General features: G+C 43.1%; 1 protein-coding gene across 2 annotated transcripts; it reads left to right on the forward strand.

Annotated features, from left to right (window-relative positions):
* On the forward strand, window positions 1–26,430 carry THSD1 (thrombospondin type 1 domain containing 1). Of its 2 annotated transcripts, none has more exons than XM_039716688.1 (5): window positions 1–186; window positions 5,861–6,005; window positions 11,631–12,596; window positions 20,434–20,592; window positions 24,979–26,430. In XM_039716688.1, the coding sequence occupies exons 2-5, from the start codon at window positions 5,948–5,950 to the stop codon at window positions 26,352–26,354; spliced, it is 2,559 nt and encodes an 852-aa protein (XP_039572622.1). In that variant the 5' UTR covers window positions 1–186; window positions 5,861–5,947; the 3' UTR covers window positions 26,355–26,430. The 2 variants fall into 2 exon arrangements, with proteins under 2 accessions (XP_039572622.1, XP_039572623.1); XM_039716689.1 differs by lacking the exon at window positions 1–186 and adding an exon at window positions 4,384–4,495 and having other exon boundaries at window positions 24,979–26,354.
* The last annotated feature ends 1,112 nt before the right edge of the window (window positions 26,431–27,542 follow it).

A 27,542-nucleotide genomic window follows, 5' to 3' on the forward strand; every position in this document is an offset into this window, starting at 1 on the left:
TGTTCTGAAACACCCGTGTGCCGGCAGGTCCCCGCTTTGCCCCCGCCCCGGTGCTCTCTGCGGTCGGCTCTGCCCCGGAGGCGGCGGCCGTCCCGCCCGGAGCCCCGGCGCTCCAGCGCTCTCGGGGTGCCGGGAGCATCGGCACGGGGAGCGACTGCCCGGCTTCCTCACCCCAGTCCGTCATAGGTAGGAATAATGTCAGTGGTTTTTAATATGTGTGGTGATTTCTACTTTATATCAGTCGCTAGACCGGTCGGAACAAACCGTGTGAGTACACGGCAAACCCAGGGTAAAGCGTAGGAGAAACCTTCGCAATTCTCTTTTTAATACTGATACTTTACAGTATTTCAGACCTGCTCCGCTAACAAACTTCTGATTGTATCAGCTGTGCCGTGTATGTTCTCCATACGAGGATCTTCATTATAAACTCCACCAAAAGGGGAATTCCATTAATTGTGGACAGTATATGTATATATATATTTTTTTTTTTTTAAAGAAATACTGAAGGTGAAAGGAAAGAATGGATGATCACATTCCTTCCCTTATGCCATGAGCTCTCATCTTTTGTATTTAATTCTTTGCATTCTTTATTTGTTGTTGCTTGAACACCTTCCCAAATCTCCTTATACTTAGTAAATTTATTTTCACTGTACGTTTTCCAAAGTAAATATCATCCCTATACTCTGTCTATTGTAAACCCTTCAGTTTCAGAGGACAGATGTTGCTGGCCAGCCTGCTCTTGAATTGCTATGTTAATATCAAACGGAGCTGAGAAATCCCAGAATTTTGTGAGATCTGACCCCAAATATTAATGAAAATAGGTTTTACCGGCTAATTATTGGGTTTTTTCCTTGCACACGGAGGAACTGGTGCTGTCAGTTTCAGCCTAGTGAATTTAGATTCATAATTTTAATAAAGTCATTATCTGATAACAATGTAAAATTGTCAGATGTGTAAATAAGAATGAAAGATGGCTTTGAGGATGTCAGCTCCAGCCCCCTGCTGTGGCAGACATCACATAGACACTTTCCTGGCTAAACTAAATATCTTCCAAGAAGTGGCATATTTTTGGCCCTGACCACTCTGGCTGGTCAGCAGCGATTAGATTTTGATAAAATGTGATGAATAGTTGAGGTGTTCTCGCTTTACTGTCAAAATGAAGAGATTATGTGGGAGATTCTGAAATTCCCAGCAGGTGGTAACACTTCAATAGCTGCCTAATCCCATTGCAATAAGCATACGATGGTTAAAAATAATTAATCTCTTTTCCAACATACAGATAAAATATAAAGAAATCCATTTGAGGAAATGTTGCAGATACACATTTCTTTTTGCTATTAGTGCTGCTTGTGAAATGTGGGGAGGATTTAGGGACTTTCAGGCTTTTCTGTAGGTAGCCTATTTTGCTGTCAGCCTCTCATTCACTGTGCAAATTTTGCGCTGCAAATACAACTAGTGAACAGCTATAAAGGAATTTTTTTTCTTCCCTAATTCCAATAAATATTCAGGCGGTGGCTGGTTGCTGGATCCATCAGAGTACCTGGGTAGGTGCTGCTGCCTGGGGCAGTGCTTGGGGCAGGGATTAGGTTGGTTCCAAGAGAATCACTCCTCAGCCTGAGACCATACCACCCTCACACACACCCACTCCTTCCCAAGCCCTTCTCCCACGCTCTCATGTGTGCCCTAATTCAGGGGGGTTTCTGTGCCATGGCTGGGTCCACCTTCACCGGCAGCTGTGGGGTTGGTGGGACAAGGAGGCAGCAGGGTTGTGCTTAGAGGAGACATAAGCAAGAACAGCCCTGTCACTGAAGGAGGATGGAGCTAGGGCAGGAGAGGGCTCAGCTCTTGGTGGGGATTTGCAAAGAGCACGAGGACTGAGTGTACTTGTGGGTAGGAGAAATATGGGATCCATCAGTGGCACTTCTCTGCATGAAGGATGCTCCAGAGCACAGAGGTTTTGAGTGCCATGGATTTGTGTTCTCATTAAACTCCATGCTTGGTCATGGAGTGTCTGATTAATTCCTGATGGCCCTTTCTTAACTGCAAGGCTTATTTGCCCCTCAGCTCCCTAATGGGGAGGAGGGCACTGAATGCTGTGCTATTGCACTTGGTGAAGGTGGTTACTGCTAAATCAGCAGGTGACAGCTCTCAGAAGAAGTGGCTGGTGTCTGAAATGTCGTGTCTGTGCTGCAGCCTTGGATACTGCTGCAAAAATACCAGGAGTCATAAATCCAGCTGGCTTGGAATTTTTTATTTGTTTGGTTTATTTTAGGGGTTTTTTTGTAAAACCAAAATGATCCCAATATATTTTATGGTTTTAATGATGTAGGGAAATAGGGACATCTTTTGAATAGATTAATACATATGATTATAATAAGCAATATTATAGCCTATTCTATTATTTGCAAACTTCACATCTGGCTCTTACATGGCTATTCACACTGAGTGCCTGCAAACCACATAGCTGATGAGGATTTATTCTTGTAGCCCCCACACCAGATAGCAAGATACAGTCTCCAGCGGAGAGCTGTGCCACAGGAAAAGTAAGAGATGTGACCAAGATAGCACAGGAAATCTGCTGCAGAGCAGGGATTCAAAGTTTTCCTGTGTCATTTGCGTTGCACACAAGCCTCTTGGTCTTTGCTTCCAAAGCACTTTATGGCTTATGCCCTCTTCATCTGTCATTTCAAATTCCCTTTGGAGAGGAAGTCTTCCACTTCCAATCAGCCCATTCCACTGTCTCTTGGAAGAAGAAAGCATCTTTTTATGTTGCTGTGCTTCTGCTCCATTTTGCACAATAGAGCCTCAGTTCATGCTTGTCCACGAGAGCAATAAATTAAAAAAGCCAATTATTTGAAGTCTGATATCCTTCTCCGTTCCATCATTTTTCATCTCATTAAGTTAATGAACTTGAGGTAGAAGATCTGAATAGAGTAGAAACCATTTAAATGTACTGTCTGCTTCAAAAACCAAAATTTTATATGATTGTGAAAAGGGAAAAAATATTTAAGCAGGGGGCAAATATACGGAGAATTTGGAAGGAAACCTAAAAACGTGAAGAAATCTAGAAAGAAATTTGCTTACAGAAGATAGAGAGGAGAGGGGAAAATTCTGAACTGAACTTAGAGGTCAGCCTGTCCTAAACTGAGATGAGGCAAAAGGAAGAAAAGTGAAGGAGGAGAGAGGAACAAATGTGTGCAGAAAGAGGGGAGTACGGGGGCACTACTACACCAGAAATGGGCCAGCATTACATTTAGAGGTGCTATTGGAATTCAGCTAGCCAAGGTGCGAGGGAGGCTTCATGGAGCACTGTAATTGGAGCTTTGTTCAAAGGTAGGGCTGTACTGCAGCCGGCAGCCTGAAGTAGCTGTGTGTGTGTGAGGTGGGAGGGCTCCTGCTGCAATCCGGTTGCTGCAGGGGCGTGCAGAGGGTGAAGTAGCCCTGGGGCTAGGCTTCCAGAGGTACCTGATCTCACTAATTGGAAGTTAGTTTTGGTACAGTTTCAAACACTCCAGTTCCAGCCTGGGTGTTACCCGCTCTGCACGCCGCAATCTTTTCCCAAGCGAGCCAAGATAACACAGGAGGAAGGGTGAGAAGGAAGGAGGTTTTGGTGTGATGGATGATGGTGTTACCAAAACACCCAAGGGCTCTGACGCTGGGCTCCCATCTCCGGGCTTGATTAGAAAGAGTCTCTGTCCTGAAAAGTCTTTGCTATAAATACAGAGCATGAAAGATGGGGTGGAATGGAGGGGAGCAGATTAATGCTGCAGTTTGCTGACATTATGTCTGGCAGTGGCAGGAATAGGAACAGAAGTCAGGTCTGGTCCCTGTGCCTCCCGCTGGCACCCTGTCTCATGAACCACGCTGCTTTTTCCTCGGTTGGGTTGATGTGCAAATTAAGATGTAAGGCAACTACCTCAAGAGTGCTCTCCTACATAGGCTTTTTTCTTTTTTCCTGAGCATTTACTCTCCTTTCCATAGCTTCATTTCCTCTGTGCCATGTGTCGCCCATTAGACTGAGATTAGGATTATTTGAATCTCATCTGTCAGTGTGTGACTTTCTGAAAGAAGTATTTGTGGAAGCCATTTGAAGAATCTGCAGCTAGGAAAGCTAGGAATGGAAAGGACCCATTAAAGTCATCCAGCAGAATCATGGTAGTGGCCCACAGAGCAATTCCCCCACTTTATTTCAGGGCATTTTACAGCAATGCCACCTATCTTCGAGTTTTCTTTGAGCAGTTAACTCTAGAGGCCAAGACATCTATCACAATTATCTTTTTTAAACAAAGCCTGTTTTTTCTTCTTTGGACTACTTTGATTTCTTGTTTCGATTAACTGATTAGTGATCAATAACGACACAGGCAAGGAATGATGTTCCTGCTGTGATGCTGCGCCTGCTGCCGGCAGCTGGAGGAGCTCGGGAGCGGCTGTCCCTGGAGGCAGTCTGGCTCCCCGCCGCCCTCCGTCAGCAGCCGCCCCTCTCCTGAGGCACAAGGTTTGTCTTCCTGTAATTTACAGCGTATCAAGTGAAATTGAGGGTGGTGGCGGTATCACTATCCCTATCTAATGCTTTCTGGAGCCCTGTCAAGTTCCTGGGCCAGATGATGATTATTCCTTTCAGATATGTGCAGCTATTATTGTAATGGGCTTTTACTGAGCAAGGCTGTGCCGCTAGTCTCTTCTTAGAAATTATTCTCTCCAGCCACTTGGCACAGAGAGCAGTTCAAAAAGCTTTCAAGTAACACATCTGCTATGTCTTAGTTCAACAAGCGGAGCAGTGTAATTGCTGAAATATCTTATTGTGATTCCTAAAGACATTAATGATCTTTGCCATACTTGGTTCCTATATTTTACCATTATCCTCCACAGTTTTGCTCATTCCTGACTTCTGCCTGCTCCAGTGCCAGATTTCTCTCATAAAATTAGGTTGTAAACTTAATGGATCAAGACCTTTCTTGCATGTTTGTGTGATGGTGAGCACAGTGACACTGACCTACAGGTGCTCTGTGAAACGCAGGAGAGCAATTCTTATATTTTGAAATGGCCTCTGAGTAGAATTTCTCTTTTTAGAATCCCTCCTACTTACATTTCTGAAGGAAACTGTTTGGTTTTGCTGCTATCATTGTGCTTCCAACCTCTTTTATCTAATTGTTACAAGACTCATAAAGACTAGTTTAAACCACATGAACTTTCCCACATAAAACTGGGAAACTTGCCAAAAGAAGTCTATTTTTATTGGCTTAGCAAAGGCTGTAGTGAACGTAAACTTAAAAAATTATGAAGGAAAAAGTGGAAGTTGGCATCTTCTCCATCTGATCAATTGGAATGACATAAAGGCAGTTATAGATCTCTTATAAATCTAGTAAGATCACTAAGTGTATTACTAGACCTGAATAACAGAGGGAGTTCGATGACCAAAAAGTTGGTTTGCTGACCAATCAGTTTGCTGCTGAGCTACTTTTCATACTTGAAAGCAGCTGACAAACTATATGAATTGTGTACCAGCAATAAATCTCCAATATTGATATGTCCTGAGCTCAGAGTTATTTTGTATAAAATGCTCATTATTTTGCTATTGTGAACCTTGGTCATAATATAAGATATCCATAGCAGCAGTTCCTGCAGTGCAAAGATAAAATTGTTGTTATCTGTCTTTGTTGTTCTGGCTCGGGAGCTGCATTTCAGGATGGAAAATTATTGTACAGTGAGTTGTAGCTGTCCTTATTCAGATACATTGGTAAGTGTTAGTGGTTGTTAAGTAAATGAGAGAAATGTTAATTAATATTCTTTTACTTGTTAATGATATGTCTTTCTTCTTGTATTTTGTGAAGCAAAGTTGACATATCTGTAATTTTTTAAGTTTTAGGTGTTCTTGGAAAACGTGCTGGCACTTTGGAGCTGAAAAAGGACATGAGGAGTAAAAGGACCCAGGATCTCACTGGTCAGAATGAAATATATGTTGAAAGATTTTTCAAATCTATTGTTAGTAGTGCTCTGTGACTACGGTGAGTATTAGAGCTGTCAAGTGAAAACTGTGATGTGCTTTCACAAGGTGGTTTTGAATGGTGGTATTTCCAGGTGATCTGTGGAGATGAAATCTATGTCTATCAGTGGAAGCCACCACTGATAGACATAGAATTTTATCTAGATCTTATGCAATAGTTAAATGCAACTTGCATAAACTGTCCCTTTAGATCAGTGTCAGGATTCTTTCCTGATGTAAATTTGCTTAGAGAAATAAATGAGATAAATTAACAAATTTCCATGAGCATCAAGGCTGTGCTAGGAGCAGTAACTGGAACTCTGCTCTCTTGTATTATATTTCATATTATATATTTCATATTATATTTCATAATATTTTATGAACATCATGGAAGATAGGCCTGGTTTAGTTATCCATAGTAGGATGGGTGGGGATGGAAATACGTAGAGAGCTATCTAAGCTGCCACCCAGGGAACTTTTGAGTACAACAGAGGCATTCTTTACTCTGATTGTATAAGAAGCCAAAGGATGATGTTCATACTCATTCAATCTTAGTGACATAAAATTAGGCAGGTAGTCAGAGACAATCAGTCTTGTTTGATTAGTCCACGCATAAATCCATATATATTGAAAGCAGCTCTTACCCATCTACTGTAAAGGCGAACCACCCATGTGTGAGGACACGAGGCTTGACTCCATTTTGCTCAGAAGGCTGATTTATTATGTTATATAATATATTAAAATACTACATTAAAACTATACTAAAAGAACAGAGAGAAGATGATCAGAAAGCTATAAAGAACAAGAATAGAATAGAACAGAATAACAAAATCCTGTGACTGCTCACAGCCTTGGCACAGGTGGCTGTGATTGGTTATTAATTGAAAACAATCCACATGAACCAATGGAAGATGCACCTGTGGCATTCCACAGCAGCAGACAGTTATTGCTTACATTTCTTTCCTGAGGCTCTCAGCTCCTCTGGATGGGAAAAATCCTAGCAGAGGATTTTCCATAAAATATCATGGCTACAATCTACAACTGAGATATGTAGAATGAAAAAGCCTTCTCACCATCAGCTGCCAAGGAGGGAAGTTAGACCATCCTATGTTCAAGTCAGAAACCTGCAAGACATCTACAAGATGGGGGGCATCATATATATGGTGTCTTATCCTTTCCAAGAATGTACTAAGCAGGAAGTAGGTTTGCAAATTACTTTCTTATTGCAGATTAAATTAGAAATTCTGAAAATGGGACTCTTAATTCCTAAGCAATTAATATGTTTTAGAAAATTTCATTCCTAGTTTCAAAGCCAGCATTGTTTTGACAGCTGCAGTACATTGTCAAACCACACTGAAGGATTAAGCTGTGCACTGCAGAAATAAGTACAGCCTAGAAAACGTGGGAAAAGAAGTGGTTAATCCCTACTTATGGAATGAGCTGTAGCAGGTAGTTCTTGCATCAAACAGCTGAAGATGTCTTACAAAAGAGAGAAATGGACATAAATGTATTCAGTATGCTGTCCTTGTATAAGTGAGAAAAATTATTATAAGTAATGACTGGTATGCTGCTCATTCCTCTGTGCATCCTCCATCTCTGCTGCAGAACAAAGGATCCCTAAAAGATGTAGAGAACCTAGAATTGCTATCTTTTAGGTCAACGTGGTTCTAGTAGAAGTAAAGACTCTTTAAAATGGCTTTTAGGACAATTTCCTCTTTTAATAAAACAGCTAAATAGCCCAGGTAGAAACACTGCACTGAGTGCGTAACACAGTGAAGGTAAGTAATAAATTCACTGGAGCCAAGACGTGAGATGAATGATTACAATATCCACTGGTTCCTGGAGCCAGTCCTGTAGACATTCACAACTGATTGACTCAGAGGTAAAAGCTATTATTCATGAACTTTATAGAGCATGGCACAGCAAGTAATTATGAGGTGCAGTTAATGAGCTAGATCTCTGCTGCAAACTTTGGGTGCATCAACTTTCACCTTATTTCCAGTTAAAGGGCAGCCCATAATTCAGAAAATTGCTTCCAAACAGTTCTGCATATACATATCTTTGAATATTACTGTGTACGTTGATTTTAGATATCTATTTTATTTATATAGTTCTCTGTTTCGGGCAAGACTATTTTTAAGTGATCCAGTATGCTCTGGAAAATTACTGAGGTGCTATAAAAAGCCCTAACAGCCAACTAAACTGTATTCTCATTTCTTATCAGTTTTACTGATGTTTTTGTTCTACTTAGCTCTGTGTTACCGATGGCTGACACGCCAACAGCACAACCCAAGCTGGCTTAAAAACACTTAAAAATAAATAACTATCTGAATAGCACCCTCAAGTAATTCTTCTTGCTGTTCAGTGAAATAATGGACTTTTAATCTTTCAAAGTGTGAATTCTTGCAAAGACTCTTCCGGCAGGTTGTTGGTACCACTGCCAGACTTCTTTTAGTAGGAGACCATTATAATGACAATGAAAATGGTACAAGTGCATTGAAAGATGCCCCTGACTGGCTATCCAAATGATTGGGATGAAGTTTTGGCATGGTACAGAGTCATGGACATGTAGTAGGTTGGAGGGCAACTGAAGGAGCTTGCAGTGGAAGCTGTCTCCTGACTGGTGTCTTTTGGAGCATTGTGAAAAACTGCTATGTGGGCTGTCCAAAAGTGCAAATTTCTTATTTACCAAACTGGGGAAAAGGATGCTGTGAGCTGGGGTGCACCAGCCAGAGCTCTGTGGTGCTGTAACTGCATCCTCCAATAGTACTCACTTTCCTCACTTCCCAAGTGATGTGCACTTAGGGTTGATGGACTGCTCTACAGCAGTCCCCTGCCCTCCTGTCCTTCCTTCTGACATACAGAGTGGTGTTACTCGTCATCCCAGCCATTCCAAATGAAAAACACTGCAAAAGGGTCAAGACAGTTGTAAAAGAGAGTAAGGACAATAAAGCAGTAGGTAGAAACATCAGTGCTTTTCATTACTATTGCTTGAATGTTTTTGTTGTAAGTTTTAAGCTTAAAATTGAAATTTTTCATGCTGGGTTTTTGCATGGTCTGATTTCCTTTCCCTTTAATGTTTCAGCTACATTGAATCTAGCTGATTCCCATGTAGAGAAATGCATCATTTTGCCTACTATCAAAGAAAAAAAAAATCCCAGCAACTCACAGCCATTTCACTGGGAAACTCTAACTCAGCTGTGGGAACTTCATCTTTGTTAGAGTATTCACAGTGGCCTAGGACATGCTTTCTGCTGTCCTTATAAAGACCTAGATCTGGTCCAGATCTAAATCCTTGCAGATGACTTAGAGATGAAATTCTCTGAAGGGTCAAGTGTGCCCCAACTCCTGCTGGCTCCTCTTGCCAGCCTCATACAACGCTGTGCATGCTCCAGCCCAGAGCAACAATTCCCCAACATTGCTGGACACAAGACTTGGTTGTCCAATGCTCTCTTATGGAATGCTAGCACCGAACAAGGAAGGTGGGAATGTGCTGGAGTTAATCGCAGGCCTGAGGAACAGCAGAAGATAAAAGAGCTATAATGTAAAGAGATGAGGGCAGGAGTTTGAAGAACTGTGGTAACAATAATGGAGTTAGGCTAGTATCCAAGAGATACTGAAAGTAGATGGTGGAAGGAACAGGACTGTAAAATATGGGCAGGCACATGTGACAGAGCCAAAACATGAAGAACAAGGAGAATGTGTTGCTGAGTAGTTCAGGGAGACACTTTTCACATGTGTTTAGGGTCTGTCTCTTACTCTCTGGGTGTCCAAGTAGAGATCAGATTTGCTGCAGTGCCATGTGCTCACCACAGCTGCAATGAACAGGATCCTGCTTTGGATGTCTGAAGGACCATTGTACTTAAAATCAGGCCTGGCTTTCACAGGGCACCACAATTAGTTGATATTTGACAGTTTTTACCTTCGTGCCTGTGCTTTGGTTCCTAACATACTAAACAAGAATAGTGACTTCCTCTCATTTTTCAGGGATTTTAGAAGGATAAAGTCATTAATATTTCTAATGCTCTAATACACTGCAATAAAAGCACAATAGAAGAGTCCATGGGGGAAATGAATAATTCTGTGTTATCAGGATGGATTTTGGATGGTGTGCAGTCAATAATACATAGGACCACCAACAGAAGAATGAGAACAAAAGAACCCTCTGATAATGAGCACTGTCCATCTGCCAAATGAAGCAGTGTCTTGTGGAAATGCAAATGAAAGTCTGGAATTATAGTACATACATGTAAGAGTATATGTACAATTTATATGTGTAAGGCTGTGTGTGCCACCTTTACTTGGACTTTATGTATGTGGTTGGTGCTGGTTATTTTAAGGACATGTTGTAGCTGGTGGCAAGCAATAGGCTCTATTTTTTCTAGTGCACACTGCACCCCGCACAGATGTAAATGTCTATACCCAGTCAGATGAATTTCTTCCTGAAAATCTTTCCTGCTGAGAAGAAAGTGAATCCAAGGTGACTAACTCAAATTGAAGCTTAGAGTAGTAGGCGTCTAATATTATGTGAGATGAGTCCTGCTACTCCTGACTGCTAAGTGCTTGCTTTGGCAGTTGCAGTGTTTTTCCAGCAAAGCTTTCTTTGAGGTAATCTTAAGACATGTGTAACAGATTTAACAAGTCAAAGTATTGTTAGTTGATACTACTTATGAAAGGATTGCTTTAACTGAAGTTTTACACTTCCATGGCACCTTCCATCTAAGACTCAGAAGCCTTTCTCCGGACAATTAATTTAATAAAGATGTCTCACAGCACATTCTGTATCTGGAATAGATATATGCAGTTCCTATTTTTCAGATAACCTTTCTGTGTCTGAAATCCTTAAGGTTCAAGCAATGCAGAGAAGGTAGCTGAGCTAAGAACGGAAATGTGATCTTCCAATTTATTGCTTTAGATACCATCACTAGTTACAGCATGTCTCAGGATAATTTGGCAACTTGCACAAACATGGTCATGCAAGAAGTGAATTTGAAAAGACTGCACCATTTATAATGAAATGATGTCATTTAGACATGTTGCACCACATCTGAGACAAGAAAAGTGCTGCAGTCACCATCACTGTTATTTTCAGCTCTTTCACTCAAGTGTCTGCGATGCAAATGAGCAAAATGAAAGATTCATAAGACAGAGCAAGAGAAAAGGCTTCAAAAAGCATCATGCAGACTTCCTATTCTATTTAACTTGGGGGACATTTTTCATCTGTCTGTATGAGGAACCACTGTCCTTTTTTTTGCTAAATTATGGCTGAAGCTGAAAAACAGCTGGCCTCTGTGGAGTTTAAAAATCTGTAAGTGAAAGAAGTTGAAAAGTTTGAGAATCTATTCTGATAAAGTAAGCTTTCTGTTAATCTTTTGGGTGGTTTGAGGTTTGCTTTAAAATAATGGTTTTTACCTTCCTGAAGGTGTTACTGCAGTGGACTTTGAGCTGCAGCAAATCACATCCCTGCACAGAACAGAGCTGTTGAGCTCTGACCGCTGTTCCTAGGACCTTTTCTTTTTTTGTGCTCTGGTTCACTTGAAAACAGATTGAGAACCACTTTTAATATCCATTTTTTAAATATTTGTTTTCTTCCATAGGAAAATCACTTGTCTGTTTCTTAATACTGTTGCGGAACTTTTCCTTTCAGTTCTCAGCGAAGTGGAGTATCTCCTGTTGGAGCACCCAGATCATGTAGCTTTCAGCAACGACACAGTGTCTGTGGAATATCAGTACTACAGTGGTGGTAATGTGACAGCAGAGCATGTGTCCATCCTTTTATTGGATGCCAGCACCAGTGAGATAATTGCAAGAAAACAGCTTCCTGCAAATCAGTCCCAGGGGACGGTGGTGTTTGAGTGTTTCCATTTCAAGAGTGCTGGTGATTTCTTGTTCAGAATGGTGTCTCCCAGTGACAACAGCAGTGCTGCCCAGTGGAGCAGAAGCAGCATGTCCACCCTCCATGTGGAATGGCCTGTATTTCACATTGATTTGAACAGGAGTTCAGAGGTGCTTGGGAGCTCCCTTCAGGTTGGACTTTTTACAAATGAGCAGTTATGTGCCATGAACAAGACTGTGATTTCACTGGATGTGATATTCACCAGCACCCTTTATGAATTCAGAAGAGTATGCTCTGATGAGACTCTGGGCATTAGAACTAGCAAAGGAATCCCCCTGTCAAGGTCCCAGTGGGTAGAGTTTGATTGCCCACCTGTTGGTCAAGAAATATACATCACTGTGTTACTGAAATCGTTAGAAACACATTCCATCATTGCCTCCATAGGACCTGTAGATCTCCTCCACAAATTTGGATACAGACTGGTTGTGGCAGCAGAAGACACGTGCAAAACTTTTGTTCAGGTCTCCGTAATCTCTCCACCATGCACTTCTATCAGTGGAAAAATCATTGTTTATAAGGAAGCTCTCAAGCATTCAAGTCAAAGAACAACTTGGCTGTATGAAAACATCCTTCATCCAGGAGACAACAGGACAGAATTTAACTGCACTTTGTTTGATGTGGGGAAGAACAAATACTGCTTTGACCTCCTCAACTTCTCAAACCGAAGCTATTTTCCAGCAAGAGTTAAGGAGTGTATGCTGATCCAAAGGATTATGGGTTTGTACTGATTTTTTTTCTCCTTTAGCCAAAATCAGCACTCTTGCCAGCCAACATGGGTAATGATTTTGGGTCTCCTGCACCAGACAAAATAGTTGTAATGTCATACTCAGGTGGGGACAAGATAGACTGTTATGTAGAGGATACAAAGACATTTGATAACAAGTGCCACTGTGGTAGCTTAAGGCTGCACTAAGTTAATGTTGCCTACCAACTAAAACCACTTAGAGCATTCTGAATGATGTACTTATCTTGTCGGGCTGAAAATGAAATTTGTCCCTAAGTGAGGTAAGAAGCTACTGCAGTACATCTGGCCCACTGGAGACTCTAAAGGTAGGATTAGTCTTACCTGCATCTCAGTGTGTAAAAGCCAGGGCCCCAGCCTTAAGTAGTTGTGCAGCTTTTTAGTTGAGAGGCATCTTGCAAGGGTGATTCCTGGGTGTTGAACATACACGGGCTGAATCCTCACACGAGTGTGTTTTTCTCTACCCGTTTGGTGTAGAAGTTTAGAGCTCTTCCTGTTTGACACACAAACTCTGATGAGATGAGTCAGGGTTTGGCTACAGTGAAGGGCACAGCTGTGTTGCTTGGACAGCTGGCAAGTTTTCTGAATCGGTGTTTTGAGAGATGTGTCTGCTGCTTAGAAGAGACCAGGGTGGATTTTCTGACCCATGAGGCCTTCTGGCAGATCATGGGCCATGTTCATAGAGCCGAACCTTTCCTTACAGGAAAGATTAGAATAGTACAATCTGCAACTGGGAACAGTTGGTGGTCCATATAATCCTTTGGACCATGACAGGCATGGTCTGAGAGAGTGCTGGTTGGAACAAGCCAAAACCATGTATGTGTTATGCAGCTATAGCTTTAGAAGTGGCAGTCCATGGTTTGACAGTCTACAAACCACGGTTGCAGGGCAGAGGAAGCAGATGAGCCAAATACCCTTCTCATCACTCATTTGTGGAAGGCAGCCACAGAGAGGGATGGGCCATATGTGCACAAGGGAATTGGGATTGGGTTGGATTAGGTTGCGTTGCTTACACCCTGGAAGGTAAATGTTCTCATTTGAAGCAACTTGTGTCTGTAGGTAATGAAGTAGTCTTTTCCAACTGCACACTTCAAAGAGTTTGGATTAAAAGGTTTAAGATGTGCATCATTTTCCTCACCTCCCCACCTTGGTTGCCCTGAAAAGAAAGTGCAGGGATCTCTAGCTAAAAAATGGCTGTTGAGCTTCATAGAGAGGTATCTGAGAGGGATCATAAGAAGACCAGGAGTTCAGGACATGCTCCAGAGCACACAGTCTCAGACACAGCCTCCATTAATGAGGTTCCTAACATCATGTGGTCTTATTTTGTGCTATTTCACAAATTCTAAAACTGTTAGCTATTTAATTAACTCTCTGTACTAAAAATGACCTCTATTTTTCAGCACATGCCAAACCCAGTGCATAGTTCTCTTCATCTTAACTTTCCATCTGCATTCTCTTTTGGCACTCCCACTCTTCCTTTGGCATAAGAAAGTCTGTCTAAAAATGAAAGCATATTATTTTCTTAATGGAGGTACTTCACAAGGAAAAAGGAAGACAGAATTCTGCTTTTTCATATATACCTGGGTGGTATGTTACACTGATATGATCTAGATAATTACTGTGACAGATAAATCACTAGCATATGGTATAGATATGATACTGTGCCCAATATTTAACTGTTTTAATTGATGAGATCTCCATTAAGGAATGGTTCCCTGCAATCTGATCTATTTCCTTGGGTTCCTCAGCAGCCCCATCCTTACAACCACATTGGAAAGAATCAGGCTATGCCTCTTGAAGAGCAGAGTTAGGTCAATAGCTGCCAAGTTAAGAGTATTGTATCTACAAAGCCGATGAAAGCGAAGCCACACCATGTAGTTGTAAATAAAATGTCAACCTGAAATTAATTAGGCTGCGGCACATCTGACTTTGTGCCTGTATCTGTGAGACTTCAAAGCCTGCAGGCAGCGTTTGAAAGGAGCAGGGTGTTCTGGGAGGGGCACATCAGCCTGAAGCCATGACAGACAGAGCAAACCTGCACTGCCTGTGATGGCCATCAGCCTCCTGGCTCCTTTGGAAGGAGCATCCCTGAGCCCACTCATTGGGCACTGTGGGGTGCCCTGCTTACAGCAGACCCCCAATTGCTGCTTGTGTAAAACACACAACTGTTGCAGGACAGGTGCCTCTCCTCAAGTCTCCTAATTTCTGCTTTGGACTTCCTGAAGTTTAAGGCCAGGAGAGGTGATAAATCTCTAGTCTGGGCTCCTGTGCAGCGTGGGCCATCATTTCTCATTCAGTTACTCTGGTGTTGAGCCCCACTGCTAGTCTTTGCGTCTGACTGCCACTTACCCTCCAGAGTTATCCAGTCTTCTGCTGAAGACACCACAAAACAGACTTTTCTGATAATTTCTGTAAATACTAGGCTCTTATTTATTCTTTTGAAAAGGGAAACTATGTGTGTTTCATAACTAAAGCTAATCTAGCTTCATCCTCTGGTGACTGAAATTTTTCTGATAGCTGTTTCCTGTCTACTGTCTTTGCCTCACAAAGACATTTGCACATCCAGGTCATCTCACTTCTACCACATTTTCTCAGTGTTCTTTTTAACAAATGGAAAAGATTAAGTCTTTAGTTGGAAGGCATTTTCTTCAGGATTTGATTAATTTACTGATTCTGTTTGGCTCCCTTTCTGTTAAACACTCATGTTTATTTGACAGCCAGGGTACCAGCTTTGTGTGCTGCATTCAGACATCCTTCTCACTGATGCTGCTTGATCAGTAGCACTCTCCCCTACCCCTACCTCTGCTTTCATTCCACTGATTGCATTATGCAATTTTCTGTAACTTTTGCCCTGTAAACTCCTCTTGAGCTGTTTCAGCATAGAGTCTGACATCCTGCAGGTGCAATTTTCATTCCTTCTTTATACACTTTCTTTTTACTTTACTGATTTAGGATCTATTTTTTTTTTTAATTATCCTAACTTAGCAAGTACCCTATGTTGCTCCGTACAACTGCACTGTCTGCTTGTGTCATTACAGGAGGGACATATTTTCTCAGTAATGGTTTATATTTATTTTCATGTCAACTAGGGAAGCACTGAGCCATATACTAATCCCTTTGGAATCTCTCCAAATGCATTCTCACTCACTGATGGTTTTCTGTTGACAGTTGCATATCCAATCTGTCACTCAGCCAGTTCTTACTTCATTTAGCATATGCTCTATTGTTATGAAGCAGAGATATTGTTTTGTAAAAGATCAAAGTTCCTAAATCATTAAAATGATCTTCATCCAAACCACAGACAATGAGATAAAAGATGATATTACCACATCTATTTTCCACAAATCAGACACGAGTTATATTCCTTGTGCTTTGTCAATCCTGCTCTTTACTCCTTATTCAGGCCAAGTTTACTACAGCTTTTTGGAATGGGAATCTGACTTGTGCTTGGAGTAGGAAGGAGAAAGCTCCCTGTGGCCCTGAGTGGGCCAGGTCAGCAGCTCTTTAAGCCCAGTCCATCAGTTTCAGAATAAGTGTCACAAAAATCTTACACTATCCAGGACTGTGAAGATATCTGTTAAAGGTGGAGAGTGCATCCATTAATTCTGAGACAGCACTTGTGCAGTTTTCTATAGACCCTAACTGGAGAATCTGTGAAAAAATTAATAGTCAGATATGAGTCAATTCATTCATCTTGGTGGGCTCTTACTATTTCACAGAGGAACATGCACCTCATTTTTTTCCCCAGTGTTTGACTGGATTTTTGGGATGTCTGAGGTAGGAAACTCTGTTAGATCATCTTATCCAGCAGCAGATGCATTGCAGGCTCATTCTTTTCCACACTTCATCCTGTGCTTTGCTCACCTGGGATTTAGGTGTTCCCAGCAGTGAGACTTCTGCTCTCCTTAGAAGGTTGTCCCATGTTCTAGTCTGTATCCCGCTTGAAATATTCAGGACAAGACTGATAATATTAATCAGTAATGCTAAAGCATAGAAAAAGGCATTTTTTCATATTGGTGTTAATTAACTTTCTTTTCCAGTTGTTAGTTACACTCTGGAGACCAATTTCAACTTTGGTGTGACTTACACTGAAGTCTCTTGCAGTTGCCTACAGCACAAATGAATTTTGTTCATCTGACTTTCGCTTGTGGGATGTTGGCAGGGCATGAGAAATGCAGCTGTTGCCTGAAAAGGGAAAGAGGAATGTGGGGGAAGACCTTCTGAAGAGAAAAGTGGTCAGTAAGGGAGGAAAGGAGCAAATGGAGCATCTAGAGGTCAGGCAGGCATGTACAATTTCTGTCAAATTTTTGCTTCCTGAATAAGACTGGGTGAGTCAGATGTGCTCGTTGGTAGGAAATTCTGAGAACCAATTAGCTCTGTTACCTGAATCTGTACCTGGGCTGGGTGTTATTTAGAAACAGGCATATGCAGAGGATCTGGGTGTGCTAGGGCTGGTTTGCACCCCATCCACTTTTCATGTGCCAGTAAATGCATCATCTCCACACATTAGGAATAAATCAAGTTTTACAGACTCACTTACAGACTCAGCTTCTGGAAAAAAAAATTATTTTTAGGCTATGCCTCCCCATTTCTTAACAATGCCTGTTTGTGGGGAAAAGACTCTCATTTTCCTAGAGTCTAGGATTTCTTTCTTTAAAGGGATCTTTTTCCTATCGTTGTCCAAATTAGTAACCTGTTGGAACATGCCACCATTTCAGTGCACCCAAGCTTCATTTCCATGGAAGGGTGAGAGGCTGTTTTCAGGACCTAAAAACTGATCTCAGCTTCCAAAAATATCCTGCAATCCCCTAGGCTAGCGTAGATACTTACATGAACCTGTCAGTAATTAGTGATTTTGTCCCACACCACTGGCCTGGTTGAAGTGTTTAATAAGACTGGTCACGTGTGCCAGGCTGGAAGGTTGATTCTGAGTGTCCCTTGCTGACTGTGCTGATGGACAGCACTGCGTGCACAAAATCTTGTGAACGTGGAAATCTGAGGGGAGAAATTTATGCAGAGCAATAATTAACACAGTTAATTGCATTTATCTTTCATGTTGGCAGATCTGCCAACTGTCAGCTATTTCAAAATAACTCATCAGTTAGATGTCTTCATGTTGATAATTGATTCCTCAATTGTGTGTGAAGAAACCTCACGCTTATTAGATCTAGTTTGCAGTGCATACCTTCTGGCTTTTCCCCTGGCATTTTTAATCTGTTTGTCTTAAATGGAGGTTAATAATTTTATTTCCTTGGGGGAGAATAAACTGTGCTTCATTTTCTTTTACATTCTGGTAATTGCAGGGGATTGCAGAGCAAGATGCAGGAGTTTAAATCTCCTGTCTTTCATGGGAGCTGGAACATTTCTTGCTCTCCTGCTGTTTGAGGCACATTTCTTAGCCCCAAAGCTATGGATGCCAAGTGTTTTTGCTAAGGAGCTCTATACCTTTAGCCAAAGTCCAAGTCAGTGAAAAGTGTCCTGGAGCAATGGGTACGTCTTAGGTTTGACGTCAGTGTTGGGAAATTACTCATCCTAAATGTTCTTGTATGTTGAAACCCACAGGCATCAATGTGGAGACTGTTGAGCACCCTCCACTATCACCACTGTAAGCACTGGAGGCAACCAGAACCTTTCTGAGCTTGGCTCTGCATCTGACATTAATTAACAGAAGTTTAGATGAGCAGGAAATGTGGAGAGAGGGAAACAAGTTAGCTCACGCACTGGAAATTATGACAAGAACTCACCAAGCTGCTCATACAAAGAGTCTGTAGGTCTACAAGGAGGTAGGTCTTTCAACTAGCCCCTCTTCCAGTGGTGAGGGACACTGCTGGAGTCCTTCATGGTCCTGATATGAAGAAAACTGTGGGAGATCCTATGATACATATGATACTATGAAGTCTTTTTGAGAAGGCATCAATGAGCCCTTGACTGACTGTTGATTATGAACATTTTTCTTCCTGCCCTCAGTAATAGCGTGGTTCACTAACTGATGTAACTGATGTGTTTTTGCAAACTGTCCATGGTTTGTCCCTTTTTGGGACTCCTTATCCCAACAAACTTCCTCAGTTACCTACTTGTTGGCATCCTCTGATGCTCTTTTCCCTTGACACCATACACTTGCTCCATTTTGTACTTCACTGGGAGCTGACATGGCTGCAAACTGAGGAGGAGTCCGAAAGCTCAGCCTGCCTTTGGGCTCATCACTAGCTCCAGGGACAGAGGTGTGAAAACAGAGAGGTGCATGAAGAGCACAAAGTGAAATACAGCCTGGGATCTTGGATGTTGCAGTATTGTGGTGGAGTCGGTGACAAACAGCCGGGGTGGTCACTTGATGTTGTGTGGGCTTAGAACCACAGCAGCACCAGGGTGTCTTGCCATGTCCATCTCTCCTCTGCTTTAGGCCAGGCAGATGTCCTGGGGCATGCAGGCACACAAATGTTTGTGAGTGTGCACCCACACATGCTCTGCAGCCGTGGCTGGCAGCACAAGTGTAAACTCTGGGTCCCCATCCTGCAGTGCAGGTGAGGACCTGCACCGGGAGGGCAGCTCCACTTAGGCTGCTCACATTAATGCTGACATGGTCACAAAAGTGTGTAGGACAGAGCCCAAAGCAGTTACAATTTAATGTTTATTGAAACACAACTGTATTTATTCTTGTTAGAGACATTTAAAAATAATAACACACTAGGAACAATACAAAAACCAATAAAACATGAAATCATAAAGCATTTTCAGTCATGCAACACTCTCTAGTGCTTGGACATCATAACTCGGTTAAGGGCTCGGAACATGCAGCATTAATAAAATTAAAAATCATTGCTTGTGTTGGCAGTAGCAACACCATAAATTATCTAAAAGAGCAGAATTTAACCTAGTCTACTTTTAAAACTTAGTCTACTTTTCTACTTTATCTGTGAGCAGCGAAATGGAGTTAAGAAGTCTATTGTTCTTTCTGTCAACGTGAGCTGACCCATTGGAGCATCCCCAGGGGTTTTATCTTTTAAGATAGCACCTGAACTCCTGCATTAGTTTGGAATTTAAAGTGGTGACCCTGCCTCAGAGTCACCGCTGTCACACAAGGACAGGAATGGTCCCATCTTTACCTCTCTGGGTTCTCTCTGCCATAAAGTTCGAATGTGGAGATCACTGGATGAGGATATTGTCTAAGAAAAAGAGGGATTTTATTGCACATTAAAAAATTATAATGCAGTGTTAGAACCTGAGTCTGCCTTCAGTTAAAATAAATAAATGGGCGTGCAAAATTCCATCCATGAGTTAATTGTCTAATCATAAGCAATCAAACAACAGAGACCTGTAAGTTTTCAGATGAATGATTCAATAACACGCTTGTGTGCTGGAAAGAAAATGAAGAGTAAACCAATGTTGCCATTTCATTAGGTCTTGTAGGCTTATCATCCTGTCACAGTCATATAAATCAGCAGTAACTGTACTTCAGTCAATCAAATTATCCTGCTGTAAATGCACTGTTTATCATGCAGGAATTGGATGGATATATAAATTACCAGCCCACTTCAAAGATCTGTGGATTCATTTCCTTTTGCTGTTGTTCCAGGCAGAACCTGCCTGCCAGCTGACTGACCACTGTGTTGCAGGCTGACACTGGGGTGAAAAAAGGAAAACAACAAGGGGAAGCTTTGGCTCATCCCTGCATGCCACTTGCTATTTTGGTCTTGCTGTTTGCATTGTTTGGTTATTTATTACTGTTTTTCTCAAAAAGAAGACAATTGGCTGTGTCTTTAAAGGTGAGGAGTCAGACATGTTCCTCATTGCTGTGAGCTTGTGTATTTGTAGAAACGTGGAGCCGGTGGCAGCCCTGGAGCCCATGCAGTGTCACCTGTGGGGACGGAATCCGGGAGCGCTTCCGAGAGTGCCTCACCTCCTCGCCGGCAAAACCAGGCTGCGCTGGATCGCCGAGGGAGACTTCCCTGTGCTCGCTGGAGGAGTGTGTGTGTATGTAGCTCTGCTGTCCTCTTCCCCTGCTTGTGTGACTGCCCTGGCAAAAGCAAAGTGTAAAATGGAAACATCCCATCTCTCTTTCAGTCATGCTGATTTGGGGAGCTGTCATGTTCCTGTGGTTGATGGAGTAGGGCAGGAGCCTCTGTGCATTTGATTGTGGGACACTGGAGATAGGGCTCCAAGGCATATTGTTTCTGAATGCCAGGCATGCAATGGAAGCAGTTTAAAATCTCCAGGATGATCAGAGGGTGGAGAAGTCCTAAAGGAGAGTTCTTGGGGCTGTCAGAACATGTTCAGTAGTGAAAGCCCAAGACTCCAGTGGAAACCTCTTAGAAAGCTAAAGTCAGTCAAAAAAGGGTGCAGGTTCCAGCTGGGACCTGTGGTGTGAGGTTATAATTTTGTGGGTTTTTTTGGGTGATAGTGCCAGGTCTCCCCCTGCTCCAGCCTGCCATTGCTGCTGGCCTGTGACAGGGCAGGCTGGCTGTTACTGATAGGTAAGGCTTTAAAAAGCCTTTATAAACCCTTACCTATCAGAGACAATTGACTACTGCCGGTGGGTCGCAAGTGGGTGCAGATGCAAGAGACCTGAGCCTTCTATAGGGTGGATTACAGCAGCCACATGGCCTCCAGTGAGGCTGGATGAGTCTGTGCCAGCACCATAGTTGGGTGCTGACAGCCACTGTTGAGGGGCATGAGAAATGCCCTCTTTTAGCAGGGTACAGGTGCTCAGTCTGTGCAAAACTTTTGCTTCTTGCAAACTCCCTGCTGAAAAGGAGAGTGCTGATGCCAAGGGACCACAGAGAACAGAAAGCTGATCTACAAGCTCCAGTGCCTTTGTGTCCCACAGGTGCCAGAGGGGGTGGGGATGGAGAAGGAAAGATACCTCGGAACTGTGCAGCCTCCCAGGATCTCAGACTATAATTTAACAGATATTTTAAGCTATTACAAAGTGACAAGCAAGCTTTACTCCTTGCTTTGGCTGCTTGCAGGCACTTCTTTCTGTTTGCAAAAGTGCAGTGTGTAGAACTGAAATAGAGGCAGCTAAAAAATGGACAGTTTGGGGATGTGGGGAGTTGTTTAGCCCATGGGCACTGCGGTGCTTATGCCACTGAAAAGGAAAGGACAGCAGGGGGAGAGAATGTGCAGCTGGAGCAGGAGGAGGGGAGGACTATCTTTTCAGTGGAAGTGTTGGCTTGAACCAGCTTCACAGCGTCAGAGGATGAAGGCCTCACAAATATACAGGCAGGACTGAAATGTGTTGTGGAACACTGCAGGAAATGGGTTGTATGTAACAAAAGTTCGGAAATGGAAAAGTTTGAATGGAAAATACTAAATATTCTATCAAACCAGGTATTACATGTTGTCAGTAGTCATGAAGCACTGGGAATGTTTTAACAGGTCTAATGTTTTTAATGACTTGAAAATGCTGGCCATGTGGGTTTGCTTATTTAGTAAAGCTCTGAATGAAAGCAGAGAGGAACAATTTAGATGCTTGGATCCCCAGTTTAAACCAGCCCTGCTCTAGTTGTCTTCTCTGTGCCAGACTCTCTGAGGCTGCTGTGGGCAGCAATGCCACCACCAAAACACAGTGGGGTTGTTAGTGTTTTTCCAAAGCTGCTGTTGAGCTGTGCTATCCCATGCCTCCTGTCTGTCTTCTGGAGGGGTATGTCTGTAAGTGCATAATTTGGTTTGGCTCCTTACCAGCCAGTTTCACTCCCTACCTCTGGAGCTCAGAGCTCAGAAAGCAGTCCTGGTGCAGGGAGCTTGCTGGAGGGTGTTCCCTGCGTGCAGAGCATGTGCTGGAAACAAGATTTGTGTGTGGACCTTGCTCTGTGTGCATGGAGGTGACAGGCCTCTGTGCTTCTCAGAGGAGTCACTCCCGTGCAGGTGTGCAGCTGTAAAAGGTGTATGATGGTTTCCAACCACCCTGTGCATACACTGTGCACACAGCTGTGGCATTCTGGTTGGACTCAGCAGGTCTGGACAATCCCCAGGTTCCAGTGAGGTCTCTAGGTTAATAAGAAGGTTAATACATAGACAGCATGGAGGAAAAGGAGGCCTGCATCTGCACCCATTGCCGTGGGATCATCTGGGGGAAATACCTCCATTCTGTCATGCACATAGTTTCTAATCCTCCTCCTCCCACATGGGGCAGCTTCCTTTACAGAATCACATACATGATTTCATCCCATTGAATCTCAGTTTGCTCAAGAAGTGGTTTGACACTCTGACTTTACAGTATTCATCTGGTGCTTGATCTCAAGCTGGGAGTGTCACCCTCAGCCTTCCCACTCTGGCTGTCTGCAGCTTTCAGAAGCAGACAGGTTCTGTTTCCAGCATAACTCTACAGACATTGGTCCAGCAGATGGAGCAAATGGCTGAATGAGCAAGGCCTGCATAGGGGCCAATGAGGTGCAGGGAGAAATGAACCGTAGAGACCCAGTCCTGTTTGGAACCTCTCAGTTCCTTGCTGTTAGCTGCGCATCCCAAACAATGCAGCACAGAGTGCACTACAAATAGAGAATGGAGTATTTGGAAATATCCATAAGCAAACATGAGTGAGAGAAGGATGAAAAATTAATTAATTGCTCTGCTGCAGTGGTGCTGAACAGAGCAAATGCTGGCCCTTCCTGCTTCCCTGAGGTGAGTGTTCTCTCCCCACTCAGATATCCAGAGCAGCAGTGCTGGGCTCTGGCACAGGGGCATTGGACTGAATGCAAATTTTAGAGATCCTCCTATAAGATTCAGCAGGCAGCGGTCTTGTTCTTTAAGTTGGTTTCAAGCTCTCAGTGTGACACAAAGATCAAAGTTAATCCAATGGCAGAATTTTTTAGAGGACTTGGGATTGTTGGGTAGCCCTGAAATAGGGAAGTGGATCTCCTTCCCAGCCCAGCACCCTGCACGTCTGTTCTGTAGCAGCCTGAGAACTTCTTGCCTGTGTTCATCAGTGCATTTGTGCATCCTGCCCACCTAACAGCTGCACTACCAGCTTGCTGTTGAGTGTGTGTTCTCCTGAATTATGGGAAGTACATGGTGTCCAGTTCTTGTTATTCTGCAGTCACATTTCCTATTATTGGACAGTCACTCTGGTGCAGGCAGGAGCACCTGCCAAGTCTTACAGCTGACTGTCAGTCTGATGGAAGGCTTTGGGTTCTGGATAAAACTAGAGACTGGGGCAGGGGTGTTCAGTGCTTTTGTGTGAGCACACACCTTCTTGGCCAGCTCTTGTCAACTGCAACTAACCAGCTTTGTCCTCCAACAAAATCTTCATGGCTTTAGGGAGCTCATGTCTGACGAGAACAGAAGAATTTGGGCAATGCTAACAGATACTAAAATTAGCTACTGGACCAACTAATCCGCTTTCGACCATGCTGTATTCTGCTCAAGATTGCCCCTGAAATGCTTGAGACCTCATTAAAAAAAAAAAAGAATTACCAATTTGTCATTGGTTCAGCCATTTGTAATGCAGTGGAATGGGCTATGAGAGGTTTAAACAGGGCTGTGAGATTATCACACTACAGCTTAGAACCACAGAATATCTCAAATTAGAAGTGGCCCATAAGGATCATAGAGTCCAACTCCCTGCTCCCCCAGGACTACTAAAGCTAAACCATGTGACTGAGAGCATCGTCCAGACAGCCTGTGAATTCTGGCCATGATGGCTTCCCTAGGACGCCTGTCCCAGTGACTAATTACCATCTCAGTGAAGAAAGGTTTGCAGAGTATTCTTCCCTGTTCCAAGTCCCATCTCCAGTCCACAACAGAAGAGTATCAATAGTTGAATGCTGGAGAAAGAGCAATGGCACTTTCAGTTGAAAGCTTGCTGTGGTGTGGGAAGGTTTTGTCCTCTGCGACTGTGGCACCAGACAGTGGAAGAAGCATCCTCAGAGGACTGCTTAGAAAAGTGACATTGCCTCTCATGATGCTGCCTCTCTCTTCAAATTAATTTCAATTCTCACACCCACTTAAGCTCTCCTAAAAATAATTTTAAAGTGATACCTGAAGTACTAGTCTGGGTTGAATTATTTTTACCCCCTTTATGTCACTTTTCAACAGGGAATCTAAATGTACTTCATAGAGAAAGGCAAACAGAGTTCCTCAATTTCCCAGGTATTCAGTAATACCTTATGGAAATAGCAGAACAGGAAAAAATAATGATTGCATTTAAAAGGTCTGTGGGAACCTTTGTTTAAAGTAGATGTTTGTGCCAATTTGAAGTCATCAAGTAGTAAGTCATCTCCAATGAGCAAATTTTAATGGCAGATAACTTCCTGTACTGTATTAGTGGCTTATTTTCCTTGGTAGTGAAGTATCCATCCTCAAATACCAAAATGCTGCTGCCAGTGCAACTCTGACAGATGTGTGTGCTCTTTCTTACAGCTGTCCAGCCTCCCACCCCACCTTCTGGTCAGCCAGGAGAGGACCAGAAAGCAAATAATATAGTCACCATCACAGGTATCTCGCTGTGCTTGTTCATCATCTTTGCCACGGTTCTTATTACTCTCTGGAGGAAGCTCTGTAGAGCTCAGGAGTGCAGCAGCGCTGTCCGACGAAACTCCGTCCATTCCCCCGGCTTCCGGAAAAACTCAGATGAGGAGAACATTTGCCAAGGCAACAAGCAACGGGACAGCTTTGCTGAAGGAGGGGATGCCCCTGTTAACATTCCCCTAACCTACAGGCGAAGCCTCCAATTTGCCCAAGAAGATGATGTGTCTGGAAGTGAAAACTTTCAACCAAATGCCCAAAAAATAATCCCTCCAATTTTCAGCTACCGCCTGGCACAGCAGCAGCTGAAAGAGATGAAGAAGAAAGGCCTGACGGAGACCACTAAGGTGTACCATGTCTCTCAGAATCCTCTCACGGACACAGTTCTTGGTGCCACCACGGTGCTTCCCTTGAGCGGGGAAAACCAAGAGGAGGCAGTGGCAAACAAATTTCGGATCAAATCTCCATTTCTGGACCAGCCAGCCAGTCAGCCCAAGTTCCTCGGAGAAGGCTCTCACCCTAGGTTGGATTTTCCATTCTCACAGGCCAATCCTGCAGTGAGCCCTACACAAACCTTGGTAAGAAGAGGTCATTTCAAGCACCAGGATAACAGAGTGGACTTGCCTGAGAGGGGCTGTCACAGAAATTCACAGTTCAGAAGAACAGCCAGTTTCCATGAAACTAAAAAGGCCAGGCCTTTCAGAGAGAGAAGCATGTCCACTCTCACACCTCGACAGACTCCCCTCTACAGCTCCAGGACCAGGACATGGGATCAGGGTCTGGAGGACAGGGCACGGCCAAAATCGAGAAACGCTAATGCAGCTTGTGAAAAGCTGGATCAGCCCCACAGCACTGCGCTGGGGTGTGAAGCACAGGGCCATGGCACAAAGCCCCACCACAGGGCAGGTCCCCCGGTGAGGAAGCTGGACCTGATCACGGATCGCCAGCCTACTGGTCAGGAGAAGGCAGCTGAGAAGCCTGAGCCCAGCCGAAGTAAGAGGGGCCCTTCACCTAACCCCAAAGGCATGTGGCGGAAAGAGACTGGCCCAAATGGCAAAGATAATTCCCAGAGAGGCCTGAGCGTCAGCCCTGCCCAGTATCGAAGGGACAAGTGCCAGAGCTTCCCCCTGGACCCTGAGTTTGCCTTTTATGACAATTCTACTTTTGGCTTAACGGAGGCAGAGCAGCAGATGATTGACCTCCCTGGGTATTTTGGCTCAAATGAAGAAGATGAAACAAGTACTCTGAGCATTGAGAAGCTGGTGATCTGAGTGACTCATTGCGGCCCTGCAGGAGTGGCGTGCGTGGGAGAGGATCTGCAGGATCGCTTGGCTTCTGGTGAAAGAAGGAGCAGGAATCACGTTACCTCCACACAGAGCAGCAGGGAGTAATGCCCCAGGTCTGGCTTGTGGGAACATATTCCTTTCTAATTACTGAAAAGTGCTTTCATATAATTATTTTTTGTATGTATGTGTGTACAAGACACACAAAGTACCCTGGGAAAGAAGGCGTTAGTTAAGGTGTGGTGCAGGAATAGCCAATAGATTTTGTTGTGTAAAGCAGTCATGTTTTGTGCATTAACATGATGAGTGCCGCTGACATTTCCCACCTTGTCTGCTGTGTACTGGTAGACTGTGAGATACTGAAGCATCCACTGTCCAGCACCCTCAGCCGTCTGCCCTGATTAGTGAATCATTTCCCATCTAGAAAGCACAAAGCTCAATCTGTGGGCAGTTTTCGTAATTTTTCTGATAGTCATCAGTGAACTGTATTGATTTGTAGGTGTTGCTCAAATAACTCATATGGTGGGGGGTGTTTTAGCTGGTTGCATGAAACTGCAAACAATTGATGCTGAATACTTGAGTGAATTTAAATTGAGGAGACATTTTCATCATTCAAAACTTTGATATTTTCTTACTGCCAATATTTATATCAAGAGAACCATGTACAAATATTTGCAGAAAATCAGTACAAAAGGCATGCTACAGGGAGGGCAAGGAAAACAGATGATCAGATTTTATTCCTCACAGAAATGTTACCGCAGCACGTTACCTGTAAAACAGTTGAATTATGCATCCTTTCCTTTATTAAAAATTTAAAATGCAAATACATTGACAATAATACAACTATGGTAAGCTCAAAGTAAATTATGAACAAAATCAGCAAACAACAAGATTATTTGATTAATACCTGTTCTGGAAACAAAAAATTGAAATGGCTTGACAATATCTGGTGATTCACAGAGAATCTTGTAGCAAAATTTACATTGGAAAGACCTCTAAAATAATTAAGTCCAACCATTAATGTAACACCATGTTCACCACTAAACCATACCTCTTGACTGCCACATCCACACACCTTTTTAACACTTCCAAGGACAGTGATTCCTGGGATGCCTGTTCCAATGCCTGACCACTCTTTCAGTGAGTAAACTTTCCCTCATATCAAATCTAAATATC

Source organism: Passer montanus, unplaced genomic scaffold, assembly GCF_014805655.1.
Source record: "Passer montanus isolate IOZ18808 unplaced genomic scaffold, ASM1480565v1 scaffold36, whole genome shotgun sequence".
Taxonomy (NCBI): Eukaryota; Metazoa; Chordata; class Aves; order Passeriformes; family Passeridae; genus Passer; species Passer montanus.